This window comes from Falco rusticolus, chromosome 15 (genome assembly GCF_015220075.1).
Source record: "Falco rusticolus isolate bFalRus1 chromosome 15, bFalRus1.pri, whole genome shotgun sequence".
Taxonomy (NCBI): domain Eukaryota; kingdom Metazoa; phylum Chordata; class Aves; order Falconiformes; family Falconidae; genus Falco; species Falco rusticolus.
The window spans coordinates 21,036,004-21,051,810 of NC_051201.1; the positions used below are offsets into that span (position 1 = coordinate 21,036,004).

The window sequence follows — 15,807 nt, forward strand, 5'->3', positions numbered from 1 at the left end:
AGCATCAGCTACTGAAACTCCTTCTTCTGAGGTTTAACAATTAGCCTGTAATTAACTGAAGCAGCAGTTGTGATGCTACAGTCATAATGGTTAGCGCGAGGCATAGGGCGGCCTTTTTTTAAATGTACCTTTCCTCAGTGAGGCATTACAGATATTATTTGGAATGTGTGGGGATTTTTGTTTGCTAAAGCAGTAGTTTTTGAGATTGAAAAAGACAATTATCATCTCTCCTAATTGGCATTTGGTGTAATGTAATCCCTTAAACGGACCTAGTGAACTCTCTGGGAGCTGGGAGGTTTCATTAAGCAAGATACTCAGCCTGGATTTACTGACTTCAAGGGAAGTTCAAGCACATCTTAATTTACTCTACTGATTGCTGTCATTGCCACGCACCTTTCTAGGCAGGTTCATGCTCAGTTCAGGGCACACGTTCCCTCCGAGGAGAAAGGGGAGGACCAAGGGCAGTAAGGTAGGACTTGTGTCTCTCGGGGCTTTCAGGAGCCCAGTACTCGCAGAAGCAAGCAGAGAGCCAGGGCACCCAGGACCTCTGCAAGCTGTGGTGCCTGCCTCGGTGTGCCCAGCACCTTCCATCACATTCACATAGCAGTAGGTCTGCTTCTTAGAGGTGGTGGGCTTTTTTTGCCTGTAAAATTAGCAGCATTTTTAGGGTACGGTAAACACAGCGTGTTTCTCTGCAGCATCAGATCCCTACCATCGGAAACGTGGCTGTGTCTCCTGCTCGTAGGTTTGTGCTTTGAAGGTCTAGAAGCACTGCTTGTTATAATTCCAGATAATTTTCTCCAATATAGGTTGGAGGTGGGGAAATAAATAAATAAGAATAAAAAATAAAAAAGAACTTGTTGCCTTCCCAAAGTCCTTCCATCCGTGCAGATATGGACAAACTTTACAAAGCCATGTCTCTAGCTCTCTGGCGCGGAGCCGAGATTGGGTCTTGGCCCAGTTAGGTGACTGCGGCAGCCCTTGCCTTGGTGACAGCTGCTGTAATAGTTGGTCCCCAGACATGTGCAAGGATCTGGATTTAGCTTCCCTTTTTCAGATCGCAACTGCGTTTCCTCTGTGGGCATTGTCTAAAAATAAAGCAGGCCATGGCGGGCGATGAAATGAAGAATAGGCTGTGTGGAAGTGGCTGCTCTGTTCCATATGTAATTCTGGGGGGACTGTCGCACGCCTGTCTCGGGAAGATGGCAGTTGGTTCTTTATCTGGTGTACAGAAAGGGGTCACGTTCCTATTTCCAGCTGAAGGGGGTCACAAGCTGTCCTGTACTGTAAATGCTTGTTCTACATATTTCAGAAGGGAAGGGTGCAGTGTCCTTTCTTTCCATACTGGTGCTGTGCAGCCGGAAGGCAGGCAGCACACCTCTGCGACAGAGTCTCCTGCCAGATTTCTTCAGCTGGGGCAGATTTCAAACCCTCCTCATCTCCCAGTGTAAGGAGCAATCTGTGATACCTGTGGTTGCGTGTAGGACTCCTGCAGGACTGTTTCGAAGAGCTACCATAAATATATTTTCCCCAAAGGTCAAAATCCCTGTGACAGCAAGTTTCTCTCCTGCTACAGGATCTCTGCTCCCCTGGAGATCCTGGGCTCTACCTAGGTTGTTTGGATTGATACCAGTACTGTCAGATTGTTGGGGCAGGAGCCGTTTTTTTGCAGGAAAGTGTGGGGAACAAAGGGCACAAAAGCCTTCTGATTCCTGACAAGTTTGGTCGGACACAGCTGCAGTTGTGTATCCTCACTGGAAAAGCCTGAAGTGTGGTACATCGAATTCCCACTCCCTGGGTTTGTTGGTGGCTCTTAATTCTAGAGCTGTGGTGTAAGTGTAAAGACTCTTTAAGATACTAGCACTTAACAGAGTTGATGATGTTGTAGTTGATTACTTCAGAGGGAATCAAAGGTTCTTTTCCTTTTCTGTGATTTGAATAATGATTAAGTTGAAGTCCAGGAGCACAGATCAAGTTGGTTTGTTGTTTGGTGAGGTAACAGTGAAAATGCAAAACATATTTGAGATAGGAGTTTTGATATACTCGAAATTAAAAATGCAATTCCTATGTATTTTACCCAGTTAAGCTGTATGTGTGGATAGAGGCTGTGTGGTAAACTTTTCCTGTATGCTCTCCAACTGTTTAGTTACTTTCATTCTTCCTCAACTGACTATTTTTAAGGCTCTTTTTCACAGTTCCTATCAGGCCTCCGAGAGCTCTACTCCTGCCTGAAGCTGCCAAGTCAAAACCTTTTTTTTTTCTCCCCCCCCCCCACACACACACACTCAACTTCAACAATCTTATCTTGGCTTATCGCTCCTACCAGCTTTCATCCTAGCTCCCTCAAATGGAGAGCAAGAGGAAGCAGCTGCTGGGACACAGAAATAAAAGAGAATAGAAGCAGGACATTTCACTAGGATTTAATGCATATTAAAACAGGGGATTAATGTATTTTCATTTTCACATTGCTCTGTATGGGCATCTTGCTGTACCTTTGGTGAAGTAAAGTGACCTTTAAACTTCTCGGGAGTGGATTGGAGAGAGCTCTGAGCACTTCCCAGAGTTGAAAGAGCTGAGTACTACAATATGTATCTGATGTTCGTGCAAGGCTGGCTTTTTTTTTTTTTTTTTTGACTGAAGCTCCGTTTCTCCTTTTCTGCAGGGATTCCTGAAGAATGAAAAAGATAATGCATTGCTGTCAGCCATTGAAGAGTCTAGGAAGAGGGTAAGTTAGAAGCAAGCACCACTTTTTCCTTTTAAAAAAAAAAAAGGCAAGGGGGAAACTAATAAATTAGATATTTAATAAACTAGTGGAATTTAAGAGGAATGTGTTGAGAATATAGAAAAATTAGACATTAGAAAATGCTTGCTTAGAATTTCTGGAAGAAATACTAGTCAGTTGTATTTCAGCTGCAGTATTCTGTAGGGTCAGGAGGCTCACAGTGTTAAATCTGTTTGAACAGAGAAGCTGTTGTTCTTAAGACACAGCACACTCGCTCCAATCCTCTCCATGTCAATGCTGCCTTTTCTAGAGGTGATGATGCCTAGGACATAGGGTTTATTTCCTTTTGTGCTCTGAGTGATGCCTTGTACACTGACTTCCCATGCAGTGGTGACATCCAGTGTATTTATTGTAGCTGTTTCTACAGGTTGCAGGAGTTGTTGAAATACACGTGACCACATTCAGGCCTGTGCAGCCAGAATGCTGCAAGATTTAATTCTTGTGTCTGTAGAACAGCCCAACACCATATTGCATCACATTGTCCAAAGGAGATCTCTTGTGCAAGGAAAAAAACCCCAGGTTTTTTTAAGCAGTACAATGGAAAATGCTGCAGTAAGAAAGTAAGAGTGATGGCTTAGGCTCAGGGTTTGCCAAGTCCTGTTTTCTTCCCTTGAAAGGGACTAGTACTTAGAGAGTCTGTAAGAAAAAAATACAGAGTTAGCCTTCCCCCATTCATCTCCTGTCTCTTCACCTCCAAGCAAGTAGTTGTTGTAAAGATTTTTCTGAGCTGGAAGTTGTTTTGTGATGTGAAATTCATCTGATCCTGTTTCTGAATCTATTTATGCTTTTGGTATCTGTCGTGTTCTGGGGCAACGATTTCCACAATTGAATTATGCAGTGTGGAAAAATGCTTCCTGTTGTTTGTCTTAAAACTGCTGCTTGGAAATGTCACTGCATGCTTCCTAGTGCTTGTGTTACAATTGTTTCCCCCCATGTACACTTGGGGCATCGGGTTTAGAACTGAACCTGCGTTTCTTTCAAATGATGAGAAACAGTACTTAAGCATTATTAAATTATTTTAGTTACGTATAATTATACTGTAATTATTGAAGCATATTTAAAACACTGTTGAAATGATTATAGTGAAGGTAAAGTTAAGACCTGTATTCTACCATGAAAGTATAAAGTGAATTCATCTGATAAACCAAAGAATCACAAATCTTATGCTCTAGTTACAGGCATGCACCATAATTGTTTGCCAAATGTCACTGTCTTTTATCAATTCATTTATAACTGGGGAAAGTTTTGCCCCTTAATTAGCAATATCCTAACAGTGGGCTGTAATAAGATGAAAAATTTACTCTGCCGACCAAGACATTGTTGTGTATACTGCAGCAGCACAAAGCTATGTGAAAGGCAGAGAAGGTTGGGAAGGGGAAGGAAGTGGAAGATCCAGTACAGCCAATTCTCTGTTTAGAATTAGTAGAAACACTATTTCCTGTGCTGGTATACCTGAGGCTGCTAGCTAGCATCATCCCAACAACAACAGGAAAAGTAGTGAAGCATCTTCTTTATCCTAATGCTATTGCCAAAATAAAAAATATTGTGGGGAAAAGCGGTTTCCTTCCATGAGTTCCCTGGTTGGATCTGAAGGTGCTGTAGCACATCAGCTATTTTAAAGGTAAAAGGATCGGGTTTTTTGTGGGATATGATTTTTCTATGTGCTTTCCTGGATTATGTTCCTGAAGAGAGTTTCTGATTCTTTGGCACTGGTTAATTTTATTTAATGTTTTTATTTTTATTTTATCATATTTCCCATTTAAAAGAAAAACATACTGGTAAAGACCTGAAAATGAAATACGGGCAATAAACACACAGCTCTGTTAAGAATGCAGTAAGTCAAACCCTTACAGCCTCCAGGGAGGTGAAAAGCTAGTTGCCATTAGAGAAGTTAGTCTCAACAAATGGCGCGGATCAGTGATGACCTGGATATTGTGTGCATGCTGCCAAATTAAAGAAAGAAGCCTATCGATTTCCAGCCTGCTAAGTTTGTGTGTATTGCAGTACCATGGAAGAGACACAGATTCTCTGCTTTACCAGCTGGGAGTATGTGAGAGTTGTCTTAATTCTGCACACACCTGCTTTCTGAATCCCCTCGTACCTGAACAGGAAGCCTGTTAAAATAATATGCAGCACATCATTAGCTCTTGAGGGCTGACCTGGTTGCTTCATCTAGTTGCTATTTTCTGTTTCATTTTTAAGCTGGTCTATTAATAGCAGAGCTAGGCTGTTTGGTGTTTCTGTATGTTCCTTAGCTCTTTGTTGTTCTTCACCAACAGACTTTTGCTATGGCTGAGGAGTATCACCGAGAATCGATGCTGGTTGAATGGGAACAGGTGAAACAAAGGATTCTTCATACTCTGCTTGCCTCAGGGGAAGATGCTCTTGATTTCACCCAGGAAAATGAGGTATCTCTGTCTTTCTAAACACTGTGCTCACACACGGCATGTATGCTACTGGCACTTCAGCACTGCTGAAACCACCTCTGCATTATTCTATGGCTTCAACTATGGAAATGAGAAATGCCAAATCTCTATTTAATTCCAGAATGGCTGTGAGTAGCAGCATGCTGTCTAGCAAAATATCAAACCTTGATGATTGTTTTTATTGACTGATGGGTACAGGCAATGGAGCCCCTGTTGCTGAAGCTATGTTTTAAGCAACATATGTGCAAGCTGGGAACTTAGTCACATTAACACATATTAGGTTAATCTATCCAGGGGACAGAAGACACATTGGGGTGAACTTCACTTTCAGGAAATCTTTGCAATACTGAGGAGACCAGACAGTTTCTCAGGTGCAACTCTGCTCATTCATGGGTCTTAAGGCAGCTCTTTCCCTGATCACTGTGTGCTAGCCACGATTTATGGCTTTTCTTAGGAGGCTGATGGAAGTCAGGTTTCTTGGCAAAACCAGATCAGTACTCTTAAAAAAAAAAAAAAAAAAAAAAAAAAATATAAAAGATGATGCTTTCCTTTTTACCTTGCTGTCTCATGCAGTGCAGGTTAAAATTTTGTGCTGCTAAGACCTCTAGTGTTCAGCAATTCGAAGTTAATCCAGTAGTGACCAAATTCTTTGGACAAGACTGACCCTGTGTTTAACATGTGAAGGTATTGATGAGCAATGTAAAACATTCCTTATCTTCTCTTACAACTTAAAATTTGACAGTTTGTTCTCTTACAGACAATGCTACAGTTACCTGAGTAAAGCACAGTTAGGTGCAGAGTTGTGGGAACTCCACCCCTCTGAGTTAGAGGCATCAGACCTCAGCTGAGATCCCTGAAGCACAAACCCCTATCACAGCCCCTCCGCAATGCTCCATGAAGACTGTAACCTTGAGAGGAGAGGTGATAGGGGTGGGGGAATACAAGCTGCTGTGCTTTCAGGCCAGAAAACAGGCCCAGTTTTTTATAGCCATGTTCCTCACCCCTCCCTTTAAAAAAAAAAAAAAATATTCTTGTTCATTGGCATGACTTATAGAGCTGTGAAGTACATTAAAATAAAAAAAGCCCTTGGTGTTAATGGGGTATGACCTGTATAGGGATTTGGAAATAATTAAAGTTGTTAATGAAAGGTCCCTTTCCGATTACTGTTCTTTTAAATATAGGTTAATCCCAGTTAGCATACATATTTTTATAGAAGCTGCCTTCCCCAGAAAGTATTTTACTGATACTTTACTGTGACTTCTCAGAAGGTTGTCCAGCTTTCCAGTATTAGAAATACTAAAAAATGCAGGCTGAGTTCATTTAAAACTAGGAACAGCTATCCTGTTATTTTAGGATGTGAGTCTGAAGACTTGGCAGCTATTCTGATAGCTTGTAACATCATTGATTTGTGTGTGAGTTACTGGTATGGGGTTTTCCTTTTGAACTGTGGATATTAACTGCTAGGAAAAGCAATTTAATAACCTACTCTGGAAAGGTAAATCCCCTTTTCTGGTGTTACAGTGTCAAATGGACCCTACCCCTGGTCCATGGCACTAGAGATGCCAAGCATCAAATTGGTGGGAGGGAGCAGGGGAAGGGGGAGGGAACCCCTCTAATGTATTTCATGAATGAGTTTAAAGACTCAATATACACTATTGCTCAGTAATGCTCCACTCTCCGTTTCAAAGCACTTGTAGTATCAGTATGTCATTTCAAGAGCATTTAAAATCCTTGATATATTCTAGTCTTAGCCTCAAGAAGTCAAAGGTCTTGAGGTCTGAGAGGTTTGAAGTGCATCTACTGTGTTAAAAGCCTGTTATCTAACCTCCCCACAGCAGGTTGTTCTTCTAAAGCCTTGTTCCAGTCAAATAAGTTTTTTGTGTGTTTGACACAAACAGACACAGCCTGTAGAATATAGTAGAGGTTTAATTGATATCCTCTGGAGATGGAGAATCAACTGAAAAGGCACAGATCCAAACACAGCAGGGGGCTGGTCTGCCTGCGAGCCAATTCTCAAGCTTTGGGCAAGCTAATTTGGGCAGAGTGAAATACCAACACATTATTCATGGAAATAAGACCAATTAACAGGCAAAGCTCATGATTCAAAGAACCTAGCGCAGGACGTGCCATTAGGGTTTTCTGCTCCCCCTTGTCCTCCAGCCTGGCCTTCTTCCTGTAAGGGAAAAACAGAGCTAATAAAAAGATGCTTCTTGGAGGAAAACCTGAGTTTTGTTTTGAAAGTATCGAACACCTACGCTATCAAGGTGTTTGTTCCGAGTCTTGTTCCACTAGGTGCTGAGGCATTTCTTTTGTCCTGTTACTCCAGGTTTTTCTTTCTTCCACTCCCACCCCAACTTCAACTCCTGCTGTCAAGCAACCTGCTCCTGCAGTGACAGAGACAGTGTTGCTCTCTGTTTCGGTTCTGCCCCACTGTATCATGTCTTCATATCCCTTAAATCGCAAGGACTGCAAGATGCTTTCTGCTCCCCCGCTGCACCGCAGTGTGTTTTGATGGTGTTTCTCCAGCTCGGTCTCCTGCCTAGTTATTCACTGCATCTACTGGCCAAGCCATTTGGAGTGCTGACAAAATGTCTGCCCAGACTTCTGCTGAGGAATGCGCATATGCATATGAGGGTGATGAATAATGCATCTTTATATGCACGCAGTTTGGTGTGCAAGAGAGGCTGAATGCTTGGCTGAGTACAAATGAAGGAGGACTCCTTTGGAAAGCAGCATCGTTAAGCTAAATGAATTTAAAAGATAAACATGTGACGGCAGTGCAGTATAGCTGCAGCTTTCACGAATGGATAATATTCAGAATGAATATTACAGTTCTGAAGAATGTTTTGGAAAGACTTAAATTCAGGGCAGGGAGAGAAGCAAATGTGGTTGATAAAAACAGCATAAGCCGTTTAAGCAGTATGAGATTAGAGATGCAGAAAGATAGATGTGTGTGTGCGCTTGGCTTCTGCAGTCCTTTGTGCATTACCCACTTTTTCTTTTCGCTGCTCCAGTTAAGCTTAAGAACCTGACCTGAAACACGATTCTTCTCATATGCACCTAGCTGCTGTTCTCAACATCTCTTTCATAACGTTTGCCTTGCTTGAAAACTTGGTAAGTTCTGACTAGCCACCAAAGGATATCCTCCCCCACCCTCAAATCCCTCTCCCCCCTTAGCTCGTAGCTACAGAAGGATTGCCTGCACAACTCTCCATTTCTGCTGTTCAGGGTGAAGAGTGGAAATGGCCTTCCCCATGCTGACTCACTGCTTTGGTTTTCCTTTTGAAATTGCCTTTTAGCACAGCCATGAGATTGTTCAGTGAACTAGCGCTTTTTTTTTAAGTTTAATAATTCAAAGATGAAATGCAAGTATGAGATGGAGAAAATAGGGGATAAGCTTGCTTCCATGGTTCTTGGCATAGGAAAGAAAAACATAAGAAAAGCAAGACAAATCCTGGAGTTCCTGAAGTTTTTCCTTTGCTGAAGTGCCAAGTCAGTAGTGGGCATTTAAAGGATTTAATTTCTATGTGGCGTTTCTCAGCTGTGGCAGATTGTTAATAAGTGATCCTCAAAGCATGATGGTTGGGGTAAAATTTAAAATTGGAGATAGAAAAGGAAAACCTAACCCCCTGAGCAGTTACTACTTGGTTTCTGGCGTGCACGTTTGAATTCAGATCCTTACCTGTGGGTTTTAACTCATCAGTCACACACCTCTCCCTGGAGTGGCAGCCACGTGGATGCTTTTTAGTGCTGCAAAGCAGCAGCAGGAGAAAAAGGAACCAGATTCACAAAACAAAGCCTCAGTCCTTATGTTTCTGGTATTTGGGCACTGGTTGAAAAGTGACACAAAGTCAAAATGTACCCTTCTTCACTTGCTTTAGAAGATGAAACCTCATCAGTAATTAATGACAACGTCCATAATTTAGTGTTACTTTAAATAACTCTGCAATTTATCTGGCACAGCATAGGGGAAGGCTGCAAAGCGCTATTTCTTCCATCATGTCTGTTTCCCAGGAAACCTGCTTTAACAGCTTCTTTGTTCTTTAGAACAAAGAATCTGTCGGTTTTTAGGTGGGTTTAAAGGAATTTGTGTCAGATGATTTGGCACTGAAAGAAGAATGCAAATGCTTCTGAATATCAGTATCCATTAAGAGTGACTGTGAAGAATATTTTTAGTGTAAGTTCAGTTGCAAAAAGAAAAAGCTGGATTTCTTTTGGGGTTTTTTTGTGAGGCATTTTTATACCACCTAAGGTCTAAATGCATCTACCTGAGTTTATAATCAGGTTGGACATAATTTAAATAGCACTATTACTGAGAAATTCATGCAGTGATAAACTAATTCCAGCAATTCTAAAGGATTTTCCAGGTTCATCTTTGATACCTTATTCACTTATATTTCACTAGATCAAGGACAAACACAACTTGAGTAGTTTTTTTATTCTGTAATAACTGTTGTATGCTACGCAGTAATCACAAAGTTCTTATAATTTCTTAGTAGAGGTCAGTGCTCTTATCTTCACGTATAAATTCCTGACTAACTCGGAACAGCTGCTTGGCCACTGCAATTGTGTCACTTTATTTGTCTTTAAATTTTAAATTGTGAAAATTTTCCTCATCAAAACTGCTGGACTCAGACAGCGGATAGCTGTTGTCTTTGGAAAAACACATGCTCACGAGTATTAGGGGGTCCTACACAGTAGAAGGTAACCTGGGTTAAACCGATACCAAATTAGAACTGTAAGCATTTGGGAATGACTTGACGCTGTTCAGTGCCTAGACTGATCAGCACCATGTCTGGAAGTTCATATATTTGTATTATTTCATTTCAAAGTTGGGATACAGTTCCCAAAAAAGAGAGATTTTTTTTGGAGACCCTGTCAGCATTTCATCCTCATTTGAAACAAACTGAATGATGACACCATTTCTCAGATCTTTCTCAGAAATCCACGTAAGCCAGGTCATGGCAGGAACATTGGTCCTGCTGTGCTGCAGCCTGACAGGTGTCAGCAAGGCTGAACTCTAAAGCTGATTAAACTGAAAGTGAAAACAATTATTTTTTCCATTGTATTTGGGCTTTGTGGTTTTTGTACAGGCAGCAAGTTGGTCACATTTAACTGAACTCTTCCAGGAAAGACTAGATCATGTCCTTAAGCAATACTCGAAGGTGATCCTATCTACACAGTAAAGTACTGACATTCCTGGGTAACTGATGTAAGTAAAGCTGTTTGACAGAATTGCTAAGGTGCAGCATAACAGCCAGTGAGGATGTGCTGCTAGCTGTAACAGGCTTTGATGATAAAAAGCTTAATTTTAAAACTCTGCAGATGAACTTGCTCTTTCTTGGAGAAAGTGACTGTTTCTAGTTTAGAGGAATATGGATGGCCTTGGGTTACATGGTAACAAACCTCTTCTCACTGTTTGCTCAGCTGCTTTCAGTATTTCGCTTAGTGCTTTGCTTCCTCTCTCCTGGTGGAAATAAACAATCTCAGATCCTCGTTACTGCACCTGAGCCAGACACCTGAAGTTAGCTGGGCAGGGTTTGTGTGGAGAAGTGACATCATCTTATCAGACCAGCTACACCTGGGACAGTCAAATGAGCTTTTGGGTTCAAAGTCTGAAATTCAAAGGCTGTTGTTTCATTTTCAGACCTGAAAACATGCTTGCTTTTCTGAAAGCTTGTCTGTTCCTCTCTGCTTGCCCCAGCTATGTCAGCTGGCTTCATAATAAATACCATGTTTCTATACTGAGCTTGTCTTGCTTTTATCTTCAGAACACTATTGGCTGTAGCACCGCTTATGAAGAAGCTGATATTAAAGAACTGCTTACTTCAAAGGGATCTGTTTTTAAAATAACTGCACTTTATTTTTCAAACCCAGAACTTTCAATGCTGAAATGAAGAATTACATTTTTAGGAAGCAGGAAACATCAGAGTATTACTTAATTGGGAGTATTCTTTCCTCTGGAGTGGTGAGCGTCTGTGTCCAGTGGTGGCTATGCTGAAAACATAGCTGTGATTTGTAGTGAACGCTTACAGGAATAGCTCTGTGCTATATTTTAAGTTTTATAAAGCATGTTATATTTTAAGTTTTAGAGAAGTGTGAATTTTCCATGCCATGAATCAATCACCTGTCCCTCTCTGCTCTACACTGGGGAGATCTCAATGCTGGCGTAGTCTCTGTGGGTAGAAAGATTTTTATTTTTTTTTTTTTCTTCCAAGTCAGAGTATCAATGGCATCTTTCTTCCTCCTGCAGCAGACCAGCAGTGGGGCGCTTTTTGGCCCATAACAGAATGCTGGAGCCCCATTTTGTGTCTGTGGTAAGGTACTGGGACAAAATTGGAGTGTCAGATTTGCTAGACTGGGTCCACTTGAGCTGGTCTATTGCTTCTGTCTCCTTGCTGTGTTGGAGGTTCAGACTAGATGCTTTGTAGCAAGACACTAATGTGATAATAAGCAACCTTTCAAGAAACAAAAGGAAAGAATTAAAATTATAAGATGCTGTGGAGAAACACTGATGTCCTAATTCTAGAGAGCCAATGGCTGGTTTGTGTACTGAATAAGGAGGATTTCTGTCACGTTAGAAGGTTTAAGCTATATTGGGCAGATAATGAGGTATTGCAGCGAGACTGTGCATTTTACTCTGTAGATCAAAACTCTCTTCTTGTTTTTGTCAGGAGTATGGTTTTGCTGCTTTTTCTTATAATATGCTTCTCATTAAACAGCCTAGCTACGTTGGGGAGTTGGGTCCTCCAGGTCGCAGCTCTTTGGACAGCGTGGAGATGGCGTATGCTCGTCAGGTGAGTGGAAATGGAGAAACATCGTTAAACATTGTGTTGTACAGAGACAGGGGGATGGGGAAAATAAAGATCTGTGAGCATAGCACATGTAAGAAGACATGGTAGGCAGAACATGAAAATAGCTGCCTGGAGTTAAAATGCAATTGGAAAACATAGAAATTTAGCCTGACTTTCTAGAACTCTAACTCATTTGTCTGCTGCAGGATGCTTTTGTCAAAAGGAGATCCTGAACACCATATATGACTGTAGTAATCACTTATGCTTGTATAGTAAACTGAAATTCTTTTAACCTTTAAAAAGTGGTTTTTTTTAATTGGTGTCAATGCATATTTGTACGCAAATTAAGACTTTCTATTCCCTTTATTCTCACATGTGGGAGATGGCTTTTTTGATGTGTGCGTGTAGGAAAAAAACCAGGCTGAAGTCTTAATCCTGATGTTTGTCAAATTACATCCCATTTTAATGGCATCGCTTATGAGAGGCTTTAGTGCATCAGCGATGAATTAACGTGTCTGGTAGCATTAGACTTCCTCTGAAAATTTTCAGGGAAAACCGATAAACCTTTACATAACCAATTTGTTACTTTTGTTATTTGAGATGATCTGTTTACCAGCACTGTTGGAAACAAAATGAAAAAGAAGGGCTTGATTTTTTTCAAAAACGTGTGAAACGACATAGACAAAGCGTTGCCTAATTTGCACACAATTACTGTTGTTGTGTGCATTGGCTCGGTCTTTACTGAGCCAGATAGCAGCTTGTGCATCTATTTTTCTATCTCTGTGTTCAGTTATGGTAACTGTGAAGAAATGAATCACAAAATAAGATGCATAACTGTGCTGGTAAAGCACTAAATGTCGTTTAGTGGTTGTTAATAGTACATTAATTTGTTTCATATCTACTGTAACATACCTGCATTAAGGGTCTCCCTTACAGCATAATTATGTCTGTACTTTGAGGCTATTGACATTATTCCTTGATGTTTTGTGGGTATGGGAAGCCTAGCATCTGTAGCAGTACTAGTTCACAGGGGTAGCTGCACTCCTGGAGATCAGGCAGTCCGTGCTGTTTCAGTTTATCAGCAGCCACAAAACATGTTTTAATTACACTGAAATGATTAATTATTCTTCATGGACAGTTCAGACTGTTTCACAGAAACACAGTGCGTACATATATGTGTTTTCACTGATGCTAGATTCTGGTTGCAATCCTGAGCTCTGCATCTTGTTTGCATGCTGGGCATGTTGAAGAAGTAATGCATGCGAAAGGGACTGAAAGGATAATGGCATTGCCTTTCTAGCATTGAGGGTGGTGATTTTCAGATGTAGCTGGAAGATCTTTGGGCTGTGAGTAGAATAAACAATAGTAGAAGCAGCTAAATTAAGACCAAGATTTAAATCAAATCAGATGGGTGCATGTGTATATATGTTTAAGGGCATGTTTTGAAGGGTCAGGTTTCTGTTCTCATTTCCCTGTGTCAGATGTCTCTGAATACTGCCACAAATGAGCAAAATGCTGTTTCTTTCATGTCAGCAGGTAGGAGGTTGCTGTGCAGGGCACTATCACAGCCATCCGGTTGTCAGGTCTCTTCTGAATCTTTGTCCTCCAACAATTAGCTGCAGTTAGTCTAAACAGGGTGTTTAGTGTGGTGCTTTGCCATGCAGAACCCCTGGACAGCTGGATTGCTGCCCACCTTTCAGGCAGGCCTGGGGCTTTGGTGTGTGGTGGGAGCCGGTGGGTGCTGATACCCGTTCCTCCTGAGTTGGATTAGTAGTGGCTCATGTGGGAGGGAAGCAGAAGGGACTTGCTGGGGACGCTGTTTTTGAAGCCTGGTTCAGATTTTGCTGCAGTGTCTGGGGAGGGGAGGTAATACGTATTGTTAAACTTGCTTACTTTCAATATGTTTCAGATTTATATTTATAATGAGAAGATAGTGAACGGACATCTGCAGCCTAACCTGGTGGACCTTTGCACTGCTGTTGCAGAACTGGATGATAAGGTACAGCCAGTGAGTTAACATAAGGAAATGTATTTAATCTGTTTTCAGCTGTGATTAACAGCCTGCTGACATTGGTGGAAAAATACTGATATTGCCAAAAAAAAATTGCATGGCTCTACAGAAAACATAGAGCCAGTACCGGAATCTTCTCTAGTACAGCAGGGCCCACCTGTGATGAACTTGGTCATGGTGAAAATTCCTTAACGCAGTAAGGAAGAAAAGAACCTGATTTCACCGCAGTGTGCCATTGTGAGTGATGAGCTGTTGAGGGAAAAAAAACCCTGTTTATTTTATATGGATTCTGTTGTGTTTGGTTTTCAAAATGTGGTCTCTTATTATCCTTTGAAAGTATTTAGATGTAGGTGAAGGATCTTCAATCATACCCAGCTAGAGCTAAGTAGGCTCCCATAGCAAAACGTAAAGCCCCTAGGATTGACTTTAAACCAACGAGCTGCCTGCTTTTCTTTTTTTTCCCACTCCTTCAATTGCATTGTCTTGATCCATCCGCCCCCCAAAAAACAAATGCACAAAATTCCCACCTTTGAGAAATGCCTGGAGGAGTATACTGCAGGAGGGTCAAGTCATCATGAAAAAAATGTTGCAAATGGGGAGAGCAAAAAGGTGTTCAGAAGCTGAGGGGCAAATGCTTCAGTCAGATCTGAATTATAGATGTGTATCTTTGCTTTGAGCAGCTCTGTTCATTTTGCTAGGGACAGCGCAGTGAGTTTCAATGTTCTTGCTGCTTTGAAGCACCAAGATCAAACACCTGCCCTGCTGAAGCTAACAGTGCTGTTACTTCTCAGTATTTTGCTGTTTCAGCAGGGATACCCTAGTCCTGTAGACAATGATATGATCTTGTCCTTGTGAATGAGGCAGACTTGGATGGTTTTCAACCTTTTTTTCGTAAATGAGCTTTGTCCAAGTGATCAGTGTCCTTTAGATATTTCTTACCACAGCTGATTGCACAGCTTTCCAGCGGCAGCCAGAGCAGTTGCTTATATGGAAAGCTGACATTGTTGTGGTATTTGAGTGGGAAGTGCGAACTGGAAATGGGCAAGGAGGCTGAGCACCAGGTACCCAGGCTAGTTTTGGAAATCACTGTCAATCTTGGGTGACAATTGCAGGTATGGTATTTATAACCATCTTCTTGCACAAGAATTATAAAGAGAAGCCTGGGAGATTTGAATTCTGCAGGATAGAAGTGGCTTACTTTCATGACTGTGCCCAGTGTCTCCACTGGAAATCTAAACTGACATCACTCTTGAGTTTTTATCCTTTCCTTAAGCATCAAAACCACCACGTAGCTCAAAACAGCGTTGCTGGTTCATCTCTGTACTAATCACTGTTGCCTGGAATGGCTTGTTTATAGAACATCTCTGAGATGTGGGCCATGGTGAAACAAATGACTGATGTTACCCTGGTTCCTGCTAGTGATGCCTTGAAAGTCCGGACCAGCACGGAGGTGTGTATGGAGTTCGTGCGGCAGGCTCTGCGCTACCTAGAACAAAGGTAAGGTGAATGCTCTGGGTAGTGCAGTTTAATAGATTTCCTAACAGTGGGCTGGAATGACTTTGTAATGCACACAAAAATATTAACAAGTTGGCTGCCTTGTGCTGCTCTGCAGAAGTGTCTGTTGCATGTCTCTTCTGTTGTGTAGGGCTTAGCAGCCACTTGAGTACAAAACTGTTTTGATTAAAAGCTCTTCTAGTGAAAAAGACCTTGAATCCATGGGGAGGTTGTTTAGAAGATGCAAAGACCTTTTCTTCTTTCTTCTATGTTGCTCTTTAATAATCTATATCTGTCATA

The 15,807-nt window shown here is 41.5% G+C and overlaps 1 protein-coding gene across 6 annotated transcripts in view; it reads left to right on the forward strand.

Moving 5' to 3' along the window:
* The window catches only part of NUP93 (nucleoporin 93), an 81,826-nt gene that overhangs the window by 46,539 nt on the left and 19,480 nt on the right, over positions 1-15,807 (forward strand). For all 6 annotated transcript variants that reach the window (XM_037408995.1, XM_037408991.1, XM_037408993.1 and 3 more), the window contains 5 exons: positions 2,663-2,725; positions 5,062-5,190; positions 11,931-12,005; positions 13,912-14,001; positions 15,371-15,510. In XM_037408995.1, coding sequence (XP_037264892.1) covers positions 2,663-2,725; positions 5,062-5,190; positions 11,931-12,005; positions 13,912-14,001; positions 15,371-15,510 — 497 coding nt within the window. The remainder of the gene's footprint in view (positions 1-2,662; positions 2,726-5,061; positions 5,191-11,930; positions 12,006-13,911; positions 14,002-15,370; positions 15,511-15,807) is intronic.